Source organism: Macaca nemestrina, chromosome 13 (genome assembly GCF_043159975.1).
Source record: "Macaca nemestrina isolate mMacNem1 chromosome 13, mMacNem.hap1, whole genome shotgun sequence".
NCBI classification, from domain to species: Eukaryota; Metazoa; Chordata; class Mammalia; order Primates; family Cercopithecidae; genus Macaca; species Macaca nemestrina.
Window position 1 is genome coordinate 9,684,812 of NC_092137.1, and position 22,796 is coordinate 9,707,607.

The window sequence follows — 22,796 nt, forward strand, 5'->3', positions numbered from 1 at the left end:
TACTTATTATAAATGTATTATTTTGTTTTAAAGCTAAGAGTTGCAATCTTAATGTTCTTTTAATCAATGGAATTGCATTTTTCATTTGCTACATTAAGAATCTGCTCTAAAGATAAAGACCAAGCAATGATAAAATTCATGTTTTTTGATTTTCCATTATTAGCTTTTGAGTTACAAAACTTCCAACAGAATATGTCAAAATTTCTTTTGCTTTATCCTCTCAAAATTATGTGAAGTCATTTTCTTACAAATTTCTTTAACATTTTCTCTTTCTGACTTTCAACTTAAGAATTTACAGTAACTAAAGACCAGCTAACCAGTTTGAATTAACATTATTTTCCTAATCATTTTTAATGATCCATTTAGTCAGGTATATCACTTTCATTTCTTTATCAGTTCTAGACGTCCTCAAATAATCTGAGAAGTTTCACTTTTAGGAGAAACATTTAACTTTTTCCAAAAAAATTCAGGCAACATCAAAAAAAGTCTCCAAACAGTATCTGCAGCTTTTTCATTATTTAAAAATAAGATAATTTCTTGGTTTTTTTTTTTTTGTTTTTTTTTTTGAGACGGAGTCTTGCTCTGTCACCCAGGCTGGAGTGCAGTGGCGCAATCTCGGCTCACTGCAAGCTCTACCTCTCAGGTTCACGCCATTCTCCTGCCTCAGCCTTCCAAGTAGCTGCGACTACAGGCGCGTGCTGCCACGCCCAGCTAATTATTTGTATTTTTAGCTATATTATTTGTATTTCACCGTGTTAGCCAGGATGGTCCTGACCTCGTGATCCACCCACCTTGGACTCCCAAAGTGCTGGGATTACAGGAATGAGCCATCTCGCCCAGCCTGTAATCAATAATTTCTTGATTTATCTAAATCAATAATTTTCTAAATCAATAATTTATCTAAAATCAATAATGTATTGATTTATAACAAAAAGGAAATGAAACCTGTAAGGCAAATTTTAAACAAGTTTCTTTTTTTCTTAAGTTACTTCAACTCTTCATACAACCTCTCAGTATTTCCAACTTTTCTGAACCTCTAATAGTTACATCCAAATTTAATGCAATGATCTTGGTTTAAATTACTTTGCCTTCCACTGCTATCGAAAAACAGAATCTTCTCATTTACCATCAAGTACTGAGTGGTTTCAGAGTTAACTCAGCCCTGAAACAAACATTATTTCAGCTATCTTTGTTTGTTTTTGTTGTTGTTTTAAACTTTAATAATGCAATATGATAGAAAAGAAAGGCTTGGAGTCTGACAAACTTGGCTTAAGTCCTGCCTTCATTTACTCACTGTCTGACCTTGGCCTTAATCTTTGAATCCTAAGTATTTATCTACAAATGGAACTAATATCACCTAATAACTGAATGGTTTTGGGGATTAAAGGAAATAACCTATTTTAAAACACCTGGTATAAAATTCCATAGACTATTAGACAAATTTCCCATTAAATATTTCGTATGGAAACTTTGTAAAACAAATTACATACTTCCCTGCTTTCTTACACAGAGAAAAGATAACAAGTGGCTACGATTTAATATTTTCTTAAGGAATCAATGTCATCTATCAAATTTGAAAGAGAAATATGTAAGGCTATGAAGTTTTTGCCTCTAGAATAGGGATTCTACAGGCCACCTCAAATTCAACTTTAAAAGAAACCCAAAAAGCTAAACTTCGAATTATTTTCATTTTATAGTTTCCTCACTCTTCCTTTGCTCCTACTCATCTCTTGCTATTATATCCACTTCTTCACCAAACTCCCCACCAGTATAGCAGAAATAACACAAGTTTTGGGGTCCAACCTTTGTTCAAATCTTGTATCTGTCATTTACTAGCTGAGTAGTTTTGAGCAAGTTACTAAGCTCTCTAAGCCTTAATTTTGTTTTTTGTTGTTGTTGTTGTTGTTCCTTCAAAAAAGGAATCACTTTTAGAGATAACTTAGGTAAAGTGCCAGTAAATTACAGAAAATAAGCACCTGATTAACTGTAGCTATTACCAATCTGCTCAAATTTGGTGTAAGTTGAAAGCTAATAACCAATACTGTAATATTCTGACATAAAATCTAACAGAAAGAAGTCATTAAAAAATAACCTAAGGATAATTACAATAGCTAGCAAAAATTAAAATAATTTGCATTAAAAATTTGCCTAAAATAACCATATGACAATGGACCAATCTCCTTAAAATACTAAGCACTGCTACAATTCAGTAGTTAGAAAGACAAATTCAATAGAAAAATAGTCAAAAGATCTAAAAAGGCAGTTTACAGAAATATAAATTACTTACAAATATATAAAAAGATGCTCAATGTCACACAAAATGAAAATCAAAACAACTATAAAATACCATCCCCTTTAGAGGGGTGAAAGTTAAAGGCTGATAAACCTAGTACTGGCAAAGATAACAAGAAATAGGTAAACTCATATACTGCTGCTGGAAGAATAAATTGGTCAAATCTCTTTGGGAGGAAAGAGTAATATCAATAAACATAGTATACATATCCTTGACCCAGTAATTCTCCTTCTAGGAATATATCCTATAAAAACACCTCACCAAGGTATACACTTACAAAGATACTCACTAGAGCATTGTTTGTTATATTAAAAAAATCACTTTGGTTAAACACTATCCATCTGTAGTGTATTAGTCAGTATGTTGTTACAGTTCTATGCAACAGGAATATTTATGCAGCTGTTTAAAATGAGGTAAAATATGCTATCTATATCACCTATACACACACACACACACACACACACACACAGACCTATAGGCAAAAAATATGCATTAAAATATTTTGGGCCGGGCACAGCGGCTCACACCTGTAATCCCAGCACATTGGGAGCCCGAGGCAGGTGGATCACCTGAGGTCAGGAGTTCAAGACCATCCTGGCCAACATGGTGAACTCTCATCTCTACTAAAAATACAAAAATTAGTGGAGCGTGGCGGTGAGCGCCTGTAATCCCAGCTACTAGGGAGGTTGAGGCAGGAGAACCTCTTGAACCCGGGAGGCGGAGGCTTCAGTGAGCTGAGATCGTGCCATTGCACTCCAGTCTAGGTGACAAGAGCAAAACTCTGTCTCAATAAATAAATAAATTAATTAAATAAAAAATCTGGAAGTTTACACAGGAAACCCCTCTGGGTCTGAGAAGTGTAACTGAGTTAGAAGTAAAAACTTTGTATATACTCCATGGCTTGTTTTTTAAACCAGATGCACATATTCCTATTATTTTTTTAACACAGTTGAGAAGGCTTGTCCTATATAAAGATGGCCAGGCGCAGTGGCTCATGTCTGTAATCCCAGCACTTTGGGAGGCTGAGATGGTGGATCACTTGAGGTCAGGAGTTCAAGACCAGCCTGGCCAACATGGTAAAACTCCGTCTCTACTAAAAATACAAAAATTACCCAGGCGTGCTGGTGTGCACCTGTAGTCCCAGCTACTTGAGAGGCTGAGGCACAAGAATCACTTGAACCTAGGAGGCAGACATTGCAGGGAGCCAAAATCACACCACTGCACTCCAGCCTGGAAAACAGAGCAAGACTCTCAAACAAAAAAACACCAATAAAGAATAATTCAGTCAATTTATACTCTCCATGTGTCTGTTTTCTGATACTGAATAAAGCTTCCTAAAGACTTTAAAAAGAGGCCTGCAATTATTTAACATTTCAATGTGCAAAACAACACATGGTATTAAAATCACTCCTGAAACAGAACATACCAATCAATTTATGCTAAGAAGTAAGAAGAACTCAATGTAGAAAGAACATTAAATTTGGGCCAGGCATGTTGGCTCACACCTGTAATCCCAGCACTTTGGGAGGCCAAGATGGAAAGACCACCTGAGTTCAGGAGCTCAAGATCAGCCTGGGCAACAAGGCAAGACCCTGTCTTTAAAAATAAATTAATATGAAGCAGGTTAAAGAATCTTGGAAACTAACTAAAGTAAATAAATAGAACATGAAATTCTAGACCCAGCTTTCCACCAGGCAGTGGAGTCCTGAACAAAATATTTATCTCTTCATACATAAAGATAATATTTAGCACATGGCTGATGGTTCTAAAGTAGCAACAAAAACAAAAGGTTTTATAAGCATTCAATTAATTAAAATTATCTGTTAGAATTTGCAAAACATCATTACCATCATTAAGACCTCTGCAACACCTATTTACTTTTTTAAAAATACTCATCAGTATGAACTTTATTTTATTTATTTATTTATTTATTTATTTATTTTTGAGATAGAGTCTCACTCTGTTGCCCAGTCTGGAGTACAGTGGCACCATCTCGGCGCACTGCAGCCTCCACCTCCCCAGTTCAAGCGATTCTCCTGCCTCAGCCTCCCAAGTAGCTGGGATTACAGGCATATGCCACCATGCCTAATTTTTGTACTTTTAGTGGAGACGGGGTTTTGCCATGTTGCCCAGGCTGGTCTCAAACTCCTGAGCTTGAGCAATCCACACGTCTTGGCCCCCCAAAGTGTTCAGATTACAAGCGTGAGCCACTGCACCCAGCCCCAGTATTAATTTTAGAATAAGCATTATACTTCAAAACCACTGTATATATAACAGACTCTAATTATATTAATTACAAATCTTTAAAACATAATTTCCCAAGATTTCAGTAGATACCCTTACTTTTTTGTTTTTGCCAAACCAAGCCCCCAGTGCCCCAACATTATTCCATGAATAATTCAAATTACCTTTTCAAAGCTGAAAAAGTTAGTAGTGTTTCTACATGTGTTGAAGTCTGTAGATCTCTTTTTCTTACCGAATGCTGCTGGATATTAGATAAGGAGAGAATATCGTAGTCTAAGAGCAAAGAATCAAGCTTCTCTGAAATAAAGGTAAAAAAGGTATTAGCATCTAAACCTAATAATCAATTGTAATATTGTTAAAATGAGAGTGCCAGACAATAAATCTTTCCTGATGTAATCCATTAGGAAGTGTCAAGTACAAACTATAAATCATTTTTTATCAACAGAAACTCCACTGCTCTTCCAAAATTAGAAAGATTTTTAGAAAACAAATTGGGTGACTTGATTATCTTTAAACACTGTTTAAGGCCAGGCGCGGCGGCTCAAGCCTGTAATCCCAGCACTTTGGGAGGCCGAGACGGGCGGATTACAAGGTCAGGAGATCAAGACCATCCTGGTTAACATGGTGAAACCCCGTCTCTACTAAAAAATACAAAAAACTAGCCGGGCGAGGTGGCGGGCGTCTCTAGTCCCAGCTACTCGGGAGGCTGAGACGAGAATGGAGTAAACCCGGGAGGCGGAGCTTGCAGTGAGCTGAGATCCGGCCACTGCACTCCAGCCTGGGCTACAGAGCGAGACTCCGTCTCAAAAAAAAAAAAAAAAAAAAAAAAAATGTTTAAAAATATCTGCACTGATGCTTTCCTTTTCTTTCAACAAATATCACTGCAGACACTATGGTATTCAAAATGCTTCCAGTGGACTTAGAAGGTCCTCAAAATATAGAAACAGCAGCTGAAAATACAAGTTTATTGCTACTAATGTTAAATATGCTCACAAAACCAGTTTTAAAAGAAAGACTCTCACTCATGTGTGGAAGCTAAAAAAGTGGATCTCGTGGAGGTACACAGCAGAATGATGGTCACCAGAGGCTAAGAAGGGAAGTGGGAGTGGTGGAGATGAAGAGAAAGTGGTTAGGGTTACAAAAATACAGTTTGATTAATAAGTTCTAATATTTGATAGTACAGTACAGAAATTATAGTTAATAATTTATTGTATACTTCAAAATAGCTAGAAGACTTGTAATATTCCTAACACAGAAAAGATGTTTCAAATGGTGGGTATCCCAATCACCCTGATTTGATCATTACACATTGTATATAGGTAGCAAAATAGGTAGCATGTACCTGAAAAACACATATCAATAAATAAAACAAAAACTCAATTTAACCATACAACTGCCAAGAGACACGCCACCCCTCATTTCCCAAACCCCTTCTTTATCCTCTACCCAATACCCTACCCTCCTACCCTAACTGGCTTCCAGAATGCTAGCAATTAGGCCTTTACCTTCCAGAGGAATATGGAAATCTGGCAATCGCTAATGAAAAACCTAAGATTCTGATATCAAAAGTTTCCTCAAATGAGGCCGTGCCTGGTGGCTCACACCTGTAATCCCAGCACTTTGGGAGGCCAAGGATCACCTGAGGCCAGGAGTTCCAGACCAGCCTAACATGGTGAAACCCTGTCTCTACTAAAAATACAAAATTAGCCAGGCGTGGTGGTGCACACCTGTAATCCCAGTTACTCGAGAGTCTGGGGCAGGAGAATCGCTTGAACCTGCGAGGCAGAGGTTGTAGGGAGCTGAGATTGCGCCACTGCACTCTAGCCTGAGTGACAGAGCAAGACTCCATCTCTGGGGGGCGGGGGAAGGCCAGGCTGGGCGTGGTGGCTCAAGCCTGTAATCCCAGCGCTTTAGGAGGCCAAGGCAGGGGGATCACAAGGTCACGAGATCGAGACCATCCTGGCCAACATGGTGAAAACCGGTCTCTACCAAAATACAAAAAATTAGTCGGGCGTGGTGGCGCGCACCTGTAGTCCCAGCTACTCAGGAGGCTGAGGCAGGGGAATCGCTTGAACCAGGGAGGCGGAAGTTGCAGTGAGCCGATATCATGCTACTTCACTCCAGCCTGGCGATGGAGCAAGACTCCATCTCAAAAAAATAAAAGGGGCCAAAAAGGGCTATATTTTATTCATTACAACATCCTTGCCTCACAATACTCGGCAAAAACCTTGCACATATCAGCACTCACATGTTCACAAACTGCACGAATTCTCAGTGCTGAAATGCAATATGGTCCTTTAGTTCTTCAACTTCCCTGATACAGGTTGGTACATGAACTCAGTTTCATTCAAGATCATAATCACTCCTACTGACTTAGTAACTTAACCTCAACATTGTAATTTCATTGTCAATAATACAGCCCAGTAGTTCTCATAGTTCCCAAACCAGCAGCATCATCATCACCTGGGAATTTGTTAAAAATGCAAATGCTCAGGTCTCCCCTCAGACCTACTCAAACAGAAATTCACCCAGTGAGATCCAATAGTCTGTGTTTAACAAGGCTTCCAGGTGATGCTGACACACTCAAGTATGAAAACCACTGAATTGGCTGGGTGCGGTGGTTCACACTTGTAATCCCAGCACTTGCAAGGCCGAGGCGGGTGGATCACCTGAGGTCAGGAGTTCAAGACCAGTCTGGACAACATGGCAAAATCTTGTCTCTACTAAAAATACAAAAATTAGCAGCGTGTGGCAGCAGACGCCTGTAATCCCAGCTACTCAGGAGGCTGAGGCAGGAGAACTGCTTGAACCTGGGAGGTGGAGGCTGCAGTGAGCCGAGATAGCACCACTGCTCTCCAGCCTGGGGAACAAGGCGAGACTCCATCTCAAAAAAGAAAGAAAAAGAAAAAAGAGGCCGGGCGCGGTGGCTCAAGCCTGTAATCCCAGCACTTTGGGAGGCCGAGACGGGCGGATCACGAGGTCAGGAGATCGAGACCATCCTGGCTAACACGGTGAAACCCCGTCTCTACTAAAAAGTACAAAAAACTAGCCGGGCAAGGTGGCGGGCGCCTGTAGTCCCAGCTACTCGGGAGGCTGAGGCAGGAGAATGGCGTAAACCCAGGAGGCGGAGCTTGCAGTGAGCCGAGATCGCGCCACTGCACTCCAGCCTGGGCGACAGAGCGGGACTCCGTCTCAAAAAAAAAAAAAAGAAAAAGAAAAAAGAAAACCACTGAACTAAGCTAAAGGAAGGAAACAACTCAAAGTAAAGAAAAAAACTTTAGCCACAAAGATGTTCATTATTCAGCCTTGCCTTATTTTCAAGGACAAAAACCAGAATGAAGGTAAATTAGTAACTGTGAAATAGTTGGATGTTGTAACACTTCCAAAGACGGGGAAAAAATATGCAACTATTTTAAATGTCGTTTACAAAAGGTTTTTAAGAACATGGGGCTGAGGGCGGTGGCTCGCGGCTGTAATCCCAGCACTTTGGGAGGCCAAGGTGAGAGAACTGCTTGACCCAAGGAGTTCAAGACCAGCCTGGGCAATATGGTGAGACCCTCATTTCTTCAAAAAGTAAAAATAAAATTAGCCAGGCGTGGTGGCATGTGCTTGTAGTCTCAGCTACTCAGAAGGTTCAGGCAGGAGGATCGCTTGAGCCCAGGAGGTCAAGGCTGCAGTGAGCCAAGATTGCACCACTGCACTCCAGCCTGGGTGACAGAATGAGACCTTGTCTCAAAAAAAAGAAAGAAAAGAAAAGAAAAGAAAAGAAAAGAAAAGAAAAGAAAAGAAAAGAAAAGAAAAGAAAAGAAAAGAAAAGAAAAGAAAAGAAAAGAAAGAAACATGGAAAAATACATATGTTATAATGTTAAACATAGATTTCAGAAATACTCATATTGTATGATCTTAACTATGTATAAAAATAGGTCTAGAAAAAATAAGCATAAGACAGTAACATCATTGGTTATTTTAGGTATATTTTCTATAATAAGCACTTTTTAAATGTAGCTTGCTAAAGCACTTTAAAATACTTAACTAATGCATTTCAACTGTAATTTATTCTCTTTTAATAACTGGGTATCTCAAATTGGAGATTCTGAAGCCATTACAAACTACAGTAAAAACAGTTCTTCCTTTGGAGCCAAACTGTAGCTACGTACTACTGCTATTGTGTTTTCACTAACAAGTAACCTCTCTTGGGTACTCAATATTTTACTGCACTTCACTTCCAAAATTCTAACCATTAGTAATCTCAATTTTTTACAGCCTTTCCAACAGAATTTATATTTCTCCCCATTTCCCAAGAGTTTATCTCTTATCCATATCCAATTCTCTCAATAAACTTAAGCATAAACCACCTGCTTCTTACAGTAGAGTTTATTACAGTTAATACCAGACACTGCCATGCTTGTCTATCTCAGCTCAGTGTCTGGCCATATACTTTTTTTTTTTTTTTTGAGATGGAGTCTCACTCTGTGGTCAGGCTGGAATGCAGTGGCGTGATCTCAGCTTACTGCAACCTCTGCTTCCTGGGTTCAAGCAAATTCCCCTGTATCAGTCTCCCAAGTAGCTGGGACTACAGGTGCACGCCACCATGCCCAGTTAATTTTTGTATTTTTAGTAGGCACAGGGTTTCACCATGTTGGCCAGGATGGTCTTGATCTCTTGACCTCGTGATCCACCCGCCTCAGCCTCCTAAAGTGCTGGGATTACAGGCGTGAGCCACCGAGTCCAGCCCATATTCTCTCTTTAAAAAACTACAATGGCTGCCCACTTCTCTCTAGAATGAGAGGACCTTCCTTACTTTCTACAAGTTGCCACAGCAATCATCATTTTGTTATCTTTTTTATTTTTTGTCATCTGCTTTTTATTTTTTGTAGTTTTTGCTATTTGTTGTTTTGTTATGTGCTTTTGTTATCTTTTTCATCCCCCTTCCCCTCCTTTCTTGCACACACATTCTACACTTATTTTTTCTCTTTTCCACCAGACTCCATTTACTTGATTATTCAACGAATATTTATTAAGAAGCTCCTACCTTTCAGGCACTAAGGATACAACACAGAGAAAAAGAAATAGATTTCCGGTATTGTGACAGTGAAGGAAAGACCAAAATTATTATAAAGTACATCACAGACCAAGACAGAAGCAGCCGCAGAAAGTTATGCACAGACACAGCAGGAGCATGATCCCTGCCTGCTGAGTCAAAGATGTTTTCCCAGGGAAACAGTTTTGAAGACCAAAAGGATGAAGCAGCACCTCAGAGAAGGAAAAGAAAGGAAAGGCTTTAAGTCAAGGGCATAACATACGGTAAAGTTCACAAAAAAATAGAACACAACACTTAAAGAAGTGAAAGCAACTCAATGAGGCTGCAATGCAGAGCAATACAGAGAGAATACGATGAGGTGTGAGGCTGGAGAGTCAGGCCCAGGTCAGGTCACGGAGGGCTATGGAAGGAAATCAGGGATTCTGGGTTTTGGATAATGGCAATAGCTGTAAGTTAAAAATTTCATTATGGGCCAGCTGTGGTGGCTCATGCCTGTCATCCCAGCACCTTGGGAGGCCAAGGTGAGCAGATGGCTTGGGCCCATGAGTTCAAGACAACCCTGGGCAACACAGCAAAACCCCGTCTCTACCAAAAACAAAAATAAAATAAAATACAAAAAGTAGCCAGGCATGGTGGTGTACACCTGGAGTCCCAGCTGCTCAGGAAGTTGAGATGGGAGGATGGCTTGAGCTCAGGAGGCAGAGGCTGCAGTGAGCTGATATTATGCTACTGCACTCCAGCCTAGGCGACGGGGCCAGATTCTGTCTCAAAATCCAAACAAAAAAAAGAGGGAGAAAGAGAAAGCCGAGGCGGGCGATCACTTGAGGTTAGGAGTTAGAGACCAGCCTGGCCAATGTGGCAAAACCCTGTCTCTGCTAAAAATACAAAATTAGTGGGCATGGTAGCAGGTGCCTATAATCCCAGCTACTTGGGAGGCTGAGGCATGAGAAATCACTTGAACCCAGGAGGTAAAGTTTGCAGTGAGCCGAGATCACGCCACTGCACTCCAACCTGGGTGACACAGTGAGACTCCATCCCAAAGAAAAAGAAAGAAATTTCATAATGACTGCAGTGCGGAAAATGCGCTAGAGGGGAAGAAGACTGGAATGTAGGAAATCTGCTGGTAGGCTGCAAAGCAAACCAAGTAGAAACCACTAAAAGACTCCTAGGTTGTGGCTCACTGTGATTTAAAAAGAAAAAAAAACAAGTAAGAGAGCGGCTGATATCAGGAGGCAACTGGATGCTGAAAGATTCTGGAGTTTTGAATGCCAGAGCCTTGGGAGAAACAGAAATGAAAAAAAAAAGATTCTGGAGTTTCATATTCTATTTTGTTCCTTATATATAGTTGCAATTTCATTGCTCATTTACATAGGACTTCCTTTGTATTAAGTCATCACGTCTGCAGTTGTGTTACTGATGAGCCATATAGTGATTTTCAGCAGGGAGAGTTATCACAAGATTCTTAACACTGGCATCAGTGGTAAAAAGTAGCCAATACTTTGTTCCTTCTAAAGTTTTTCAAAGAAGAATAAAGAGAAAACCAGGCTTTCAGGCCTGTAACAAACTAGCCTTCTGGTTGTAGCTGTGGAGCTGCCTACAGAAGATGCGATAAACCTTCCACACCCCCACTTCTATCTGAATTGTTTTATCTCTGGGATAAGCTTTTGTGGCCACTGACTTTAATGCACTGACATAAAGTATACCCATATTTTCTTCATTAAGCCCAGAGCTGACATTTTTAAGCTCAAACTAATCGTAAAACTTTAAAAAATTATGTATATGGCAGGGCACAATGGCTCACACCTGAAATCCCAGCACTTTGGGAAGCCAAGACAGGTGGATCACAAGGTTGAGAGTTCAAGACCAGCCTGGCCAACATGGTAAAACCCAGTCTCTACTAAAAATACAAAAATTAGCCAGGCGTGGTGGCAGGCACCTGTAATCCCAGCTACTCAGGAGGTTGAGGCAGGAGACTCACTTGAACCTGGGTGGCAAAGGTTGCAGTGAGTGAGCTGATATCGTGCCACTGCACTCCGGCCTGGGCGACAGTGAAACTCCGTCTCAAAAACAAACAAAAATTATGTATATAATTTTGTGTGTATATCAACACATATACACATATGTATAGCGGTATGTATATAACTGTCCCAAATGTATTTAAGAACAATGTAAATAAAGTGCTATATGAGAAGTGCTATACTGGAAACGTGTGGGGTTTTGTTTTGTTTTTGAGACAGGGTCTCGCTCTGTTACCCAAGCTAGAGTGCAGGGCACAATCACCACTCACTGCAGACTCAACCTCCTGGGCATGAGCAATCCTCCAGGTGGCTGGGACCACAGGCACATGCCACCACACCTGGATAATTTTTGTATCTATTTTTTTGTAGAGACGAGGTCTTGCCATGTTGCCCAGGCTGGTCTCAAACACCCGGGCTCAAGTGATCCTTCCCCCTTAACTTTCCAAAATGCTGAGATTACAGTTGTGAGCCACTGTGCCCAGCTTGTGGATTTTTTATATCAATTTCTTTTATTTTTGCAGCAAATTGCATTTTCCTAAAATACTACTTGCAAGTGTACTGCAGAACCCCAAGGTACTCAGCTCACTCTTCACTGCTCTGCTGCATGAAGTACAAAAAGTTCCCCCAAAAAGACACTAATCAGTGTCATGCTCCTACTTCTGATACCAGAAATGGAAAACATAAACCCAGTACTGCTGTGAGGTGTTTCCTGCGTTTGTGCTAAAGATACAGAAGCCTTCCTCTTCAGCACTCCCCAAACACACAGGACAGGGAAGCAGGCCATGTGTAACAAGTGTCAGGTGCGGGTTGTTGGGACTAAGGAATGAGAAAAAGGGAGCAGTGCTCTCTGCTAGGCCAGGGACCCCAGAGCCTGAGAACTAAACAATTTTATGGATTTATACCAGTAAAGGAGGATGGAATATGAGCTCCTCAACAGACCCAGGACTTAACCTGAGCCAAGGCTCTCCAGCAAGACAAGTAACCAGGATGCAAGTTTCAGGTTAGGCAATGAGACAACTTCCACAATTACCAGCAGCCCTGCCTAGTCCCAGTCTAAACCTGTATCCGATACTCATTCTTTTTTTTTTTTTTTTTTTTTGAGATGGAGTCTCGCTCTGCCACCCAGGCAGGATTGCAGTGGCTCAACCTCGGCACACTGCAACCTCTGCCTCCTGGGTTCAAGCGATTCTCCTGCCTCAGCCTCCCCAGTAGCTGGGCTTACGGGTACATGCCACCACGCCTGGCTAATTTTTGTATTTTTAGTAGAGACAGGTTTCACCACGTTGGTCAAGTTGGTCTTAAACTCCTGGTCTCAAGTCATCCGTCGGCCTCAACCTCCCAACGTGCTGGGATTACAGGCTCATGCCACTGTGTCCAGCTACTCAATCTTGTAATCAAAAGAATAGGTAACTGGCAAGGGCAGTGGTTCACGTCTGTAATCCCAGCACGTTGGGAGGCTGAGGCAGGTGGATCACCAGAGGTCAGGAGTTCAACACCAGCCTGTCCAACATGGTGAAACCCTGTCTCTACTAAAAATACAAAAAAGGCCGGATACAGTGGCTCACATTTGTAATCTCAGCACTTTGGGGGGCCGACGTGGGCGGATCACGAAGTCAGGAGATCAAGACCATCCTGGCTAACACGGTGAAACCACGTCTCTACTAAAAATACAAAAACAAAATTAGCCGGGTGTGGTGGCAGGTGCCTGTAGTCCTAGTTACTCGGGAGGCTGAGGCGGTAGAATGGCGTGAACCCAGGCGGCAGAGTTTGCAGTGAGCCGAGATCGCACCACTACACTCCAGCCTGGGCGACAGAGCAAGACTCCTTCTCAACAAAAAAAAAAAAAAAAAAAACAACTTAGACAGGTGTGGTGGCCGGTGCCTGTAATCCCATCTACTTGGGGAGGCACGAGAATCACTTGAACCTAGGAAATGGAGGTTGCAGTGAGCCGAGATTGTGCCACTGCACTCCAGCCTGGGTGACAGAATGCGACTCCTTCTCAAAAAAAAAAAAAAAAAAAGTAACTAATTTTGGACATGTTATATTTGAAGTGCCAAATGAGCAGCTGAATATGAGCTCCAGAGAGTGAGTCCAGGTCAGAGATACACATCCAGTCATTAGCAGAACACTGTCAAATGAAGTGAAACCAGTACAACTCATGTAACAACAACAACAACAAAGGAAATGGGGGGAACAGAGAGATGCCCATTTCCGTGGCTGATTTTAGGAGCAAATAAAGAGATACAGATTGAGCATCCCTTATCCAAAATGCTTGAGACCAGAAATGTTTCATTCTTCAGAATTTTTAAAATTTTAAAATATTTGCATATACATAATGAGGTATCTTGGGGATGGGACCCAAGTCTAAATATAAAATTCATTTACGTTTCATTTATTTATTTACTTTTTTTGAGACAGAGTCTCGCTCTGTCGCCCAGGCTGGAGTGCAGTGGCGCGATCTCTGCTCACTGCAAGTTCCGCCTCCCGGGTTCCCGCCATTCTCCTGCCTCAGCCTCCCGAGCAGCTGGGACTACAGGTGCCTGCCAACATGCCCGGCTAATTTTTTGTATTTGTAGTAGAGACAGGGTTTCACAGTGTTAGCCAGGATGATCTCGATCTCCTGACCTCATGATCCGCCCAGCTCGGCCTCCCAAAGTGCTGGGATTACAGGTTTGAGCCACCACGCCCAGCCAGTAATCATTTTCTTATATCTATTCACACATAAGTACTACACAGCAAAAAATATACCATTAATATGGTGAAAAAATCGTTTGTTTGGGGTAATGTGTGGTGTCATGCCAGCACTCAAAAAGTTCCAAATTTTGGAGCATTTCAGATTAGGGATGTTCAACCCATATATGAAAAGCCCTTCATTTCACTTCCGTTACCTCAATGAAGCCCATTCCTGTCCTCCTTTCCTATCAATCTTTTTCAGACTTTCTTCACATTACACTTCCAGCTATACACATTTATATTCTCACAAAAGTTGGCCTTGGAGGAAACCTACATTTAATGTTCTAGGAAATCCTGTGAAAGTCAAAAGGATCTCTCCAGTTTCCCATCACAATTCTCTGCTTAACTCCTCTCCCTTCTACTCTTGAAATACGGTTTTTCTCTTAGACTAGTATAAAACAGAGTTACATTAAATCTCCCTTGGAGCAGTTAGGACAGTTAAGCATTTAGGTTTCAAAGGAATACAGCCAGTAAGCAAAATTAACATCAAAAGAGAAAGCCAGATGTCAAAATACTGAGTAAAATGGTGCTGTCAATAATGAAATCAGCACTGCAATATGGAGAATCCCCATGCCAATAACCTCAAGGTAAATTTCAAAATACATGTTTCAGATACAAACTTTCTCATCCCTCATGGTGACCTGTATTTTTTCCTCCCACCCACAACATCCTCTTTTATTAAAAGTAACACAAAGGGAAAACAATTTTGAAATCAAAGTGAGACTTATACACCCCAGCTGCAACTTCAACAAGATATCATCATGACTAAGCTCTTATGACTCATAAGTTTCCTAAATTATGCAATTCATAACAGTTCAATTGAAATCATTTTTGGTGACCCATAGAGTACTCTAAAAGCCAGGCTTCAATTTATTATGTATTTTTTGCCTTTCAGAAAAATGTTGTCATATGCCTAATCAATATTTAGTACTGCAGTATAGTAACATTGTAGGACAATAAACATAAAAAATAAATAATAAACCATGCTTTTCTTTTTTTTTTTTTTTTTTTTGAGACGGAGTCTCGCTGTGTCTCCCAGGCTGGAGTGCAGTGGCGTGATCTCGGCTCACTGCAAGCTCCGCCTCCCGGGTTCACGCCATTCTCCTGCCTCAGCCTCCCAAGTAGCTGAGACTACAGGCGCCCGCCACCACGCCCGGCTAGTTTTTTTTTTTTTTTGTATTTTTAGTAGAGACGGGGTTTCACCATGTTAGCCAGGATAGACTCGATTTCCTGACCTCGTGATCCACCCGCCTCGGCCTCCCAAAGTGCTGGGATTACAGGCTTGAGCCACCGCGCCCGGCCTAAACCATGCTTTTCAACTATGAAACTATTTGCTAGTCTTGACCAACTCAATCTAATGGTGGGGGGGTTAAGTTAAGCAACAAATTATATTGTAAGCTGTCAAACAAACTGAAAAAAAAAAAAAGTCATTCTTCAAAAGAAAAATACTCACAAGGCCTATGTTCATCACTGAGTGAACCTGACAACTGACAGCACCTTCCTGAGACTCACTTTTCTTTCTCCTTTATTTGAAAACTAGACTTGATCTCTAAGGTTCATATCAGTCTCTAAGTCCTAATAGTCTCTAAGTTCCACCATCAGGAGTGCCCTTATTTTCCCTCTTCATCTACTTAACCTTAAAGTCTGGGCTCAAGTATCACCTCCTCCAGGAAGTCTTCACTAACCTTCCTAGGCTGGGTCCAGTGGCCCTTGGTGATAATACTTGCTATAATGTACTCTAGCACTTTCTTCTTTGCTGTTTTAGAAATGTCCTAAACGGATGTCTGTTTCACTATGCCACAACCATTTGAAGATGGATAACGTCTGATCTTTGTATTTCCAATGGCACATATAATACTTAGCAGACAGTATGTGTTCTTCAAACACTTCGTTTAAAAAAAAAAAAGGAAAGTCTATGTATTCTTCTGCACTTTGCAAATAAAAAACATATGGGTCAGGAGCAGTGGCTCGCGCCTGTAATCCCAGCACTCGGGGGGCCCAAGCAGGCGGATCAGGAGGTCAAGAGTTCGAGACCAGCCATGCCAACATGGTGAAACCCCGTCTCTACTAAAAATACAAAAATTAGCCGGGCATGGTGGCACATGCCTGTAATCCCAGTTACTTAGGAGGCTGAGGCAGAAGAACTGCTTGAACCTGGGAGGCAGATGTTGCAGTGAGCTGAGATCCTGCCACTGCACTTCAGCCTGGGCAACAGAGCAAGACTCTGTCTTGGAGGGGGAGAGGTCTAAAAAAACCTTACGATCTGCAAATGTTATGAATTGATCTAGAAAGTAATGTTTTTCTTTAAACTGTATGCTTCCTGAGGAGTCATGCGAACAACAGATTAATAACGCAAGTGAAACAGTTGTGTCAGGGTGGTGCAAATATAATTTTAATATCTCAAAACAGACATTTATTCTTTTTACTAACATTTATCCTTAAAATGAAGACCCTTACCCTATCCCTCCATCCTAACCACAACCCTACTTCAAAATGTCCTTCAATTTGTACTGACTTACCACTTCTCAGCACTTCCTAACTAGATCCCTTGCCTTTCACGAGTCACTTGTAATCCATTTCAATCGGAAATAATCATAAGGTAGCTGTACAAGTGATAACACTCTCAACACCTTTAATATCCATATCAATCCATTACAATTTCTGTCCACTAAATACAAAGAAAAAAATACTACACATGGTATCATGGTGAAATTTGGGGATCAGTACAACCATGCAAGCCTACAATTTCACACACTGGGAAAACATTATTTCACACTTTATTACTACTAATCAAAGTGTCTTACATGTCAATTTTTGAAAGATAAAAGGATCTTAAAATACACTAAAAGTTCACGCAAACTTATTTCCACCAAAGTTCAGACCCCTTAATGCATGTCCATCCTTAAAATCCAATCTCTCTGGAAAATCTAATGAAATAGGAACCCTCTACTTTCTAGCCTCTAAACTGATCAAACTCGTCATTCCTGATAATTTATTTGTTTAAAAGTGCAAGGAAAGCGTTCACAGTGGCAGCATCACGAGTTGGCTTAGCAGGTTTCCGCCTTCCCCCATCTCCCAAGCACCTCCAATAAGCTACAGTTGAAATAACCAAGAACGTGCTTAGGATGTTCGCAAAAACACAACTCTTAAGACTCCAACTCCAGTCTCCGCCTCCCAACGAGATTACTGCATAAGTACCTCCTACAGCAGAAATTCTAGTTCCCTCCTTAGAGGACCAGGAAGAATTCTGGAGCTTTGGGCCCTTCCTTTCTGCCCCTGGTAGAAATACACAACACTAGATTTGTTCCTTACTAAGGCAGGAACCCTGACCACATCTCCCTCTCCAAACAAGAACCAGCCGCCCCACTCCTTACCGCTTTCCCAACACCCTCCCCAAACACAAAGCTAGGGAGCAAACCCCTCTCAGGCGCTCAGTCACTACATGGAGCCCGTCCAGTAGCCCTTTCCCACTCAGAGATAGGCCCATCTCCTTTATCTTTCCCCAAACTCTGAGAGCCACACCCCCTTCTACACTGAAAGCGTAGGGACGCGCCACCGTCGCCAATACCCCGCCCCCAAACACCTGATAGACCCAGCTCCCCTGCTCTTCCCTCCAACGAGCGCTCCAGGAGCCGCCTAAGCCAACTCCCCTGGGTCTTTACCGAGTCTCTGGTGGGGGCCGAAGCTCGGGTCGTCCGGAGGTCGCGGCGCCAGCACGAAAGGAACCACGCTAGTCAGGAATAGGAGAGACTGCCTCATGTTCCCGGCCCGGCTACCGGCTCCACCTCTCTGGGCAGCCTTCGCCTGACGGGGGTTCGGAAAACTGCTCACATCGGGGGAGGACGGGATCCGCCCAGCCCGGCCCCTCAAACCTCTTTTCCCTCCCGCGCCGCCTACTGGGAAGATTCTACCGCCAGGCTCGACGCCCCCGGAAGTGCAGGTGGCGTTACCAGAGGCCGGCTCAGCCCGCTTCCGGCCGCTGCTGTTTCCCCCGCACCACCCACAGCCGGAAGCCGGCCGCCGCGCGGCATCACGGGAGGCTCCGCTTGCCACGCCCCACGCCGGTGCGCCGCGGGTCTCTGGTCGGCTGCCGCGTTCGGCCCCGCCCGTGGCGTCCAGCTGGGACTCGCCTGGCGCCTTACTGGACACAGATGTAGACGTCCCACCTCCACCCAGTCCGGCCTGGCCTTTGTCCCCGGGTGACCGCGGATTGGGGAGGCGGGAGCTAGCGAGCAGGCCCTCAGGCGCGTCTGCCACCTCCTTTGTCTTGGTGCCCACGTCTGGTTAGGATCCCTGCTGTCCATTTTATTATTAAAGGAGCTGTAAAAAGCGGCCTGGGGCCCAGCGACCGGCCCACGGCGGACAAGGAGGCGCAACTAGCCCGTTGCCGCAGGGTCTCTGCCCAGTGTGCTCAGGTGGGAGGGCGGGGACATGAATCGAGCCAAAGAGTGCCCTGCGCACGGAGACCCCCCGGGCCCCGAACCTAGCCTCCGAAGCCCTAGCCACTCGCCAGCTCCTGCGAGACGAGCCTTCTGAGCGCAGCTCAGGCATCTGGTTCAGGGTCTGACCGCCAGAGTCGTCTGAGGCCTCCATCCGTCTGTTTTCACGAAAAAGGCTCTGGGGGGACTAATAAGCACTTCCTGAAGGCACATTTGCTCCATGCCCCTGCTGTAGGGAGTGGGTCTGCAGACATTTCAACAAATAGAATCCTGGGACCTTACCTGTGAGTACAAGAGCTGGAATCTTCTCACCAACTTCTTAAAATTCAATCCTATACTTGGTCCATTTAACTTAGACTGGAAATTTCCCAAGGCAGTTTGTTTTGCAATCTTTTGCATGATTTTAGCTCTGTATAGTTTAGTGTTTATGGTACTGAATAAAAGTCTAAAAACGTTGGGTACATGTTGCTGTTTTATTTAGTTCAACCAAAGTTTATAAAAGTAGGACGTAATATGTTTTCCACTTAAGAGTGAGACAGCCTTTATTATGAAATGGTAAATTGTTAGGAATAAAATACTAGTCCTATTCAAGTTTCAAGCCTTATTCCTAATAAAATACTCAAAACTGTCGTTAAAATTTATGTTAATGGTGGTTTGCCGCAGTAAAATAGCATCTTTTTCAACAATACGTTGTTGGCTAAAATCAACCAGACCTGGTCTGTGCATCTGAGATATAAAATATATTAAACATACTCAGTGGCATACCTAATTAAAAAGTAAGCAAAATTTCACATGCAAATTGTATACAATCTTTAAAAATTGTATTCCATAAGAATGTGACAGTTGAGTATGGTTTTTGGGGGGCTTTTTTTGGTGTACAATAATAATGTCATCTGGTTTCTTTTCTGAACATCCAGTCACCGTACTGTCCGGCTTTTAACTTTAGTAGATAGTAGATTGTTATTTTGGTATCCCCAACAGCTCTTGTACAGTGCCTTGCTCATAGAAGGTACTTAGCTGGTTAGTAAATGCCGTTTAGAAAAAAAAAAAAAAAAAGCTCCCGATTCATTTTCTTTTCTTTTCCTTTTTATTTATTTATTTTTATTTATTTTTTGTTTTGAGACGGAGTTTCGCTCTTGTCACCCAGGCTGGAGTGCAACGGTGTGATCTCAGCTCATTGCAAGCGATTGAACACCTCCTGGTTTTAAACGATTCTCCTGTCTCAGCCTCCCAAGTAACTGGATTACAGGCGCCCGCCACCACGCCCGGCTAATTTTTGTATTTTTAGTACAGATGGGGTTTCACCATGTTGACCAGGCTGGTTTCAAACTCCTGACCTTAGGTGATCCACCCACCTCGACCTCCCAAAGTGCCAGGATTACAAGCGTGAGCCACCGCGCCTGGCCTGAATAACCAGAAATCCTAGATTTCCAAGGGCATTCCAAATTTCAGGTAATCTTTTCAATTCACAAATCAGGACCCAAATTATTCCAATTTGCAGTTCATCTTTCATTTATCAATTGTGCATATTTTTAAGATAAAAGAGCACCACGTGGGGGAGATAAAGAGCCAAAGGAATATGGTAAGAGGGGGCACTGGACAGATTAATTATTTTGTCTTTTTTTTTTTTTTTTGAGATGGAGTCTTGCTCTGTCGCCAGGCCGCTGGAGTGCAGTGGCGTGATTTCAGCTCACTGCAGCCTCTGCCTCCCAAGTTCAAGGGATTCTCCTGCCTCAGCCTCTCAAGTAGCTGGGACTACAGTTATGCACCACCACGCCCAGCTAATTTTTGTATTTTCAGTAGAGACGGGGTTTCACCATGTTGGCCAGGCTGGTCTGGATCTCCTGACCTCGTGATCTGCCCACCTTGGCCTCCCAAAGTACTGGGATTACAGGCGTGAGCCACCGCGCCTGGCTCTGTTTTATCTTTTGAGACAGGGTCTTGCTCTGTAGCCCAGGATGGAGTACCATGACACAATCAGAGCTCACTGCAGCCTCGACCTCCTGGGCTCAATCAATCCTCCAGCCTCACCCTTCTCAGTAGCTGGGACTACAGGCATGCACCACCACACCTGGCTAATTTTTACATTTTTTTAATTGAAATGGAGTCTCACTATGTTCCTCAGGCTGGTCTCAAACTCCTGGCCTCCCAGAGTGCTGAGATTACAAGTATGAGCCACTGCACCCGGCACCAAAATAATTTTTTAAAACTATATACCCCCTGGCTGGGCATGGTGGCTCACGCCTGTAATCCCAGCACTTTGGGAGGCCGAGGTGGGCAGATCACGAGGTCAGGAGATCAAGATCATCCTGGCTAACACAGTGAAACCCCGTCTCTACTAAAAATACAAAAAATTAGCCAGGCGTAGTGGCATGTGCCTGTAGTCCCAGCCATTCGGGAGGCTGAGGCAGGAGAATCACTTGAACCTGGGAGGTGGAGGTTGCAGTGAGCTGAGATAGCGCCACTGTACTTCAGCCTGGGCGACAGAGGGAGACTCCATCTCAAAAACAAAACATAACTATATACCCCCTAGGTATATCTTTAAAGTTTTTCATCATTAATGTAGTAGTAGCAAAGTTTGAAACTTTCAGCATAAATACTGACCTTTAAAATTAAAGCTGTTAGGTCATTATTTTAAAGTTTTCCAATAGAGTATAAATACCTCAAAGACTTGACAGCCACAGTGGTAGCCCAGCCTCCAAGATGGCCCCCATTGACACTGCTTCCTCTTCTACACTGAGCCAGAGTTGGTCTGTGTGACCACTAGCATGCAGGCAAAGTGATGTCACTTCTGAGGTTAGGACACAAGAAACTGTGTCCTCCATCTCAGGTGCTCTCTTGCTTGCTTGTTTCCTTTTGTATCACACACTCTGGGGGAAGCCAGCTTTCATGTCATGAGAACACTCAGGAAAGCTATGGAGAGGCCCCATAGAACAGGTCAGCAGCCACAGACAGCAAGGAGCTGCCAAAGACTCAGAGTGAGCTTGGGAGGAATTCAGCCCCAGGCAAGCTTTCAGATCGCGGTAGCCCCTGACCTACAGTCTGACCACAACTAAGCTCCTCCCAGATTCCTCAGCCTCCGAAGCTGGGAGATAAATGTTTGTGGTTCTAAATCTCCTAAATTAGGGGTAATTTGTCACACAGCCACTATCATCTGTTCAAAAAAATATGTAAACAAGTTGACCTGATCCTGGGTTCTTAACACCTGAAGTGATGCTTTTCATTTAGGATTTAATAAAGATAATTAAAAATATTTCTTGAGGTTCCCCAGTCCCATGCTGTGGAATGAATTATTCATAATTTAGATACTGCAAGTGAATTTAAGAGTAAACATTTGCAATTATTAAACACATATAGGCACATATGGTTCTGCAGTTAACTACCAAACCCACACAAGTACTGGTAAAACCTTGTCTAAATGACGAGAGAACGAACTGGTTCTGGCTGGGTTTTTTGCTTCCTTCTGTCTATTTCTCTAGCTCTATTTCTCTTATTAGCCAATTTTGTCTTACACCAACCCCACCAGTTCTTGTAGATGAATAGAGCCATCCTCACTGTTTCTTTTTTTTTTTTTTTTGAGACGGAGTCTCGCTCTGTTGCCCAGGCTGGATTGCAGTGGCCCGATCTCAGCTCACTGCAAGCTCCGCCTCCCGGGTTTACGCCATTCTCCTGCCTCAGCCTCCCGAGTAGCTGGGACTACAGGTGCCCGCCACCTCGCCCGGCTAGATTTTTGTATTTTTTAGTAGAGACGGGGTTTCACCGTGTTAGCCAGGATGGTCTCGATCTCCTGACCTCGTGATCCGCCTGTCTCGGCCTCCCAAAGTGCTGGGATTACAGGCTTGAGCCACCGCACCGCGCCCAGCCTATCCTCACTGTTTCTAAAATGCTAATTATTCCTACATTTGTATGCTTTTATGCTAACGAACAAATCTGTGTAAAGCGATCCCTTTAAGAATGAGTCAACCCACAAATAAGACAACAGATGCCACTTAATGAAAAATAGGACTTTATACAAAGTCGTGTACCAA

At 42.8% G+C, this 22,796-nt stretch overlaps 1 protein-coding gene across 1 annotated transcript in view; it reads right to left on the reverse strand.

Moving 5' to 3' along the window:
• LOC105486511 (ADAM metallopeptidase domain 17) overlaps window positions 1-18,295 on the reverse strand; it is a 68,921-nt gene extending 50,626 nt beyond the window's left edge. Inside the window, exons 1-2 of the mRNA XM_071076204.1 lie at window positions 17,992-18,295; window positions 4,702-4,834 (exon numbers count right to left, since the gene is read on the reverse strand). Coding sequence (XP_070932305.1) covers window positions 4,702-4,834; window positions 17,992-18,088 — 230 coding nt within the window. The 5' untranslated portion in view covers window positions 18,089-18,295. The remainder of the gene's footprint in view (window positions 1-4,701; window positions 4,835-17,991) is intronic.
• Window positions 18,296-22,796: the final 4,501 nt, after the last annotated feature.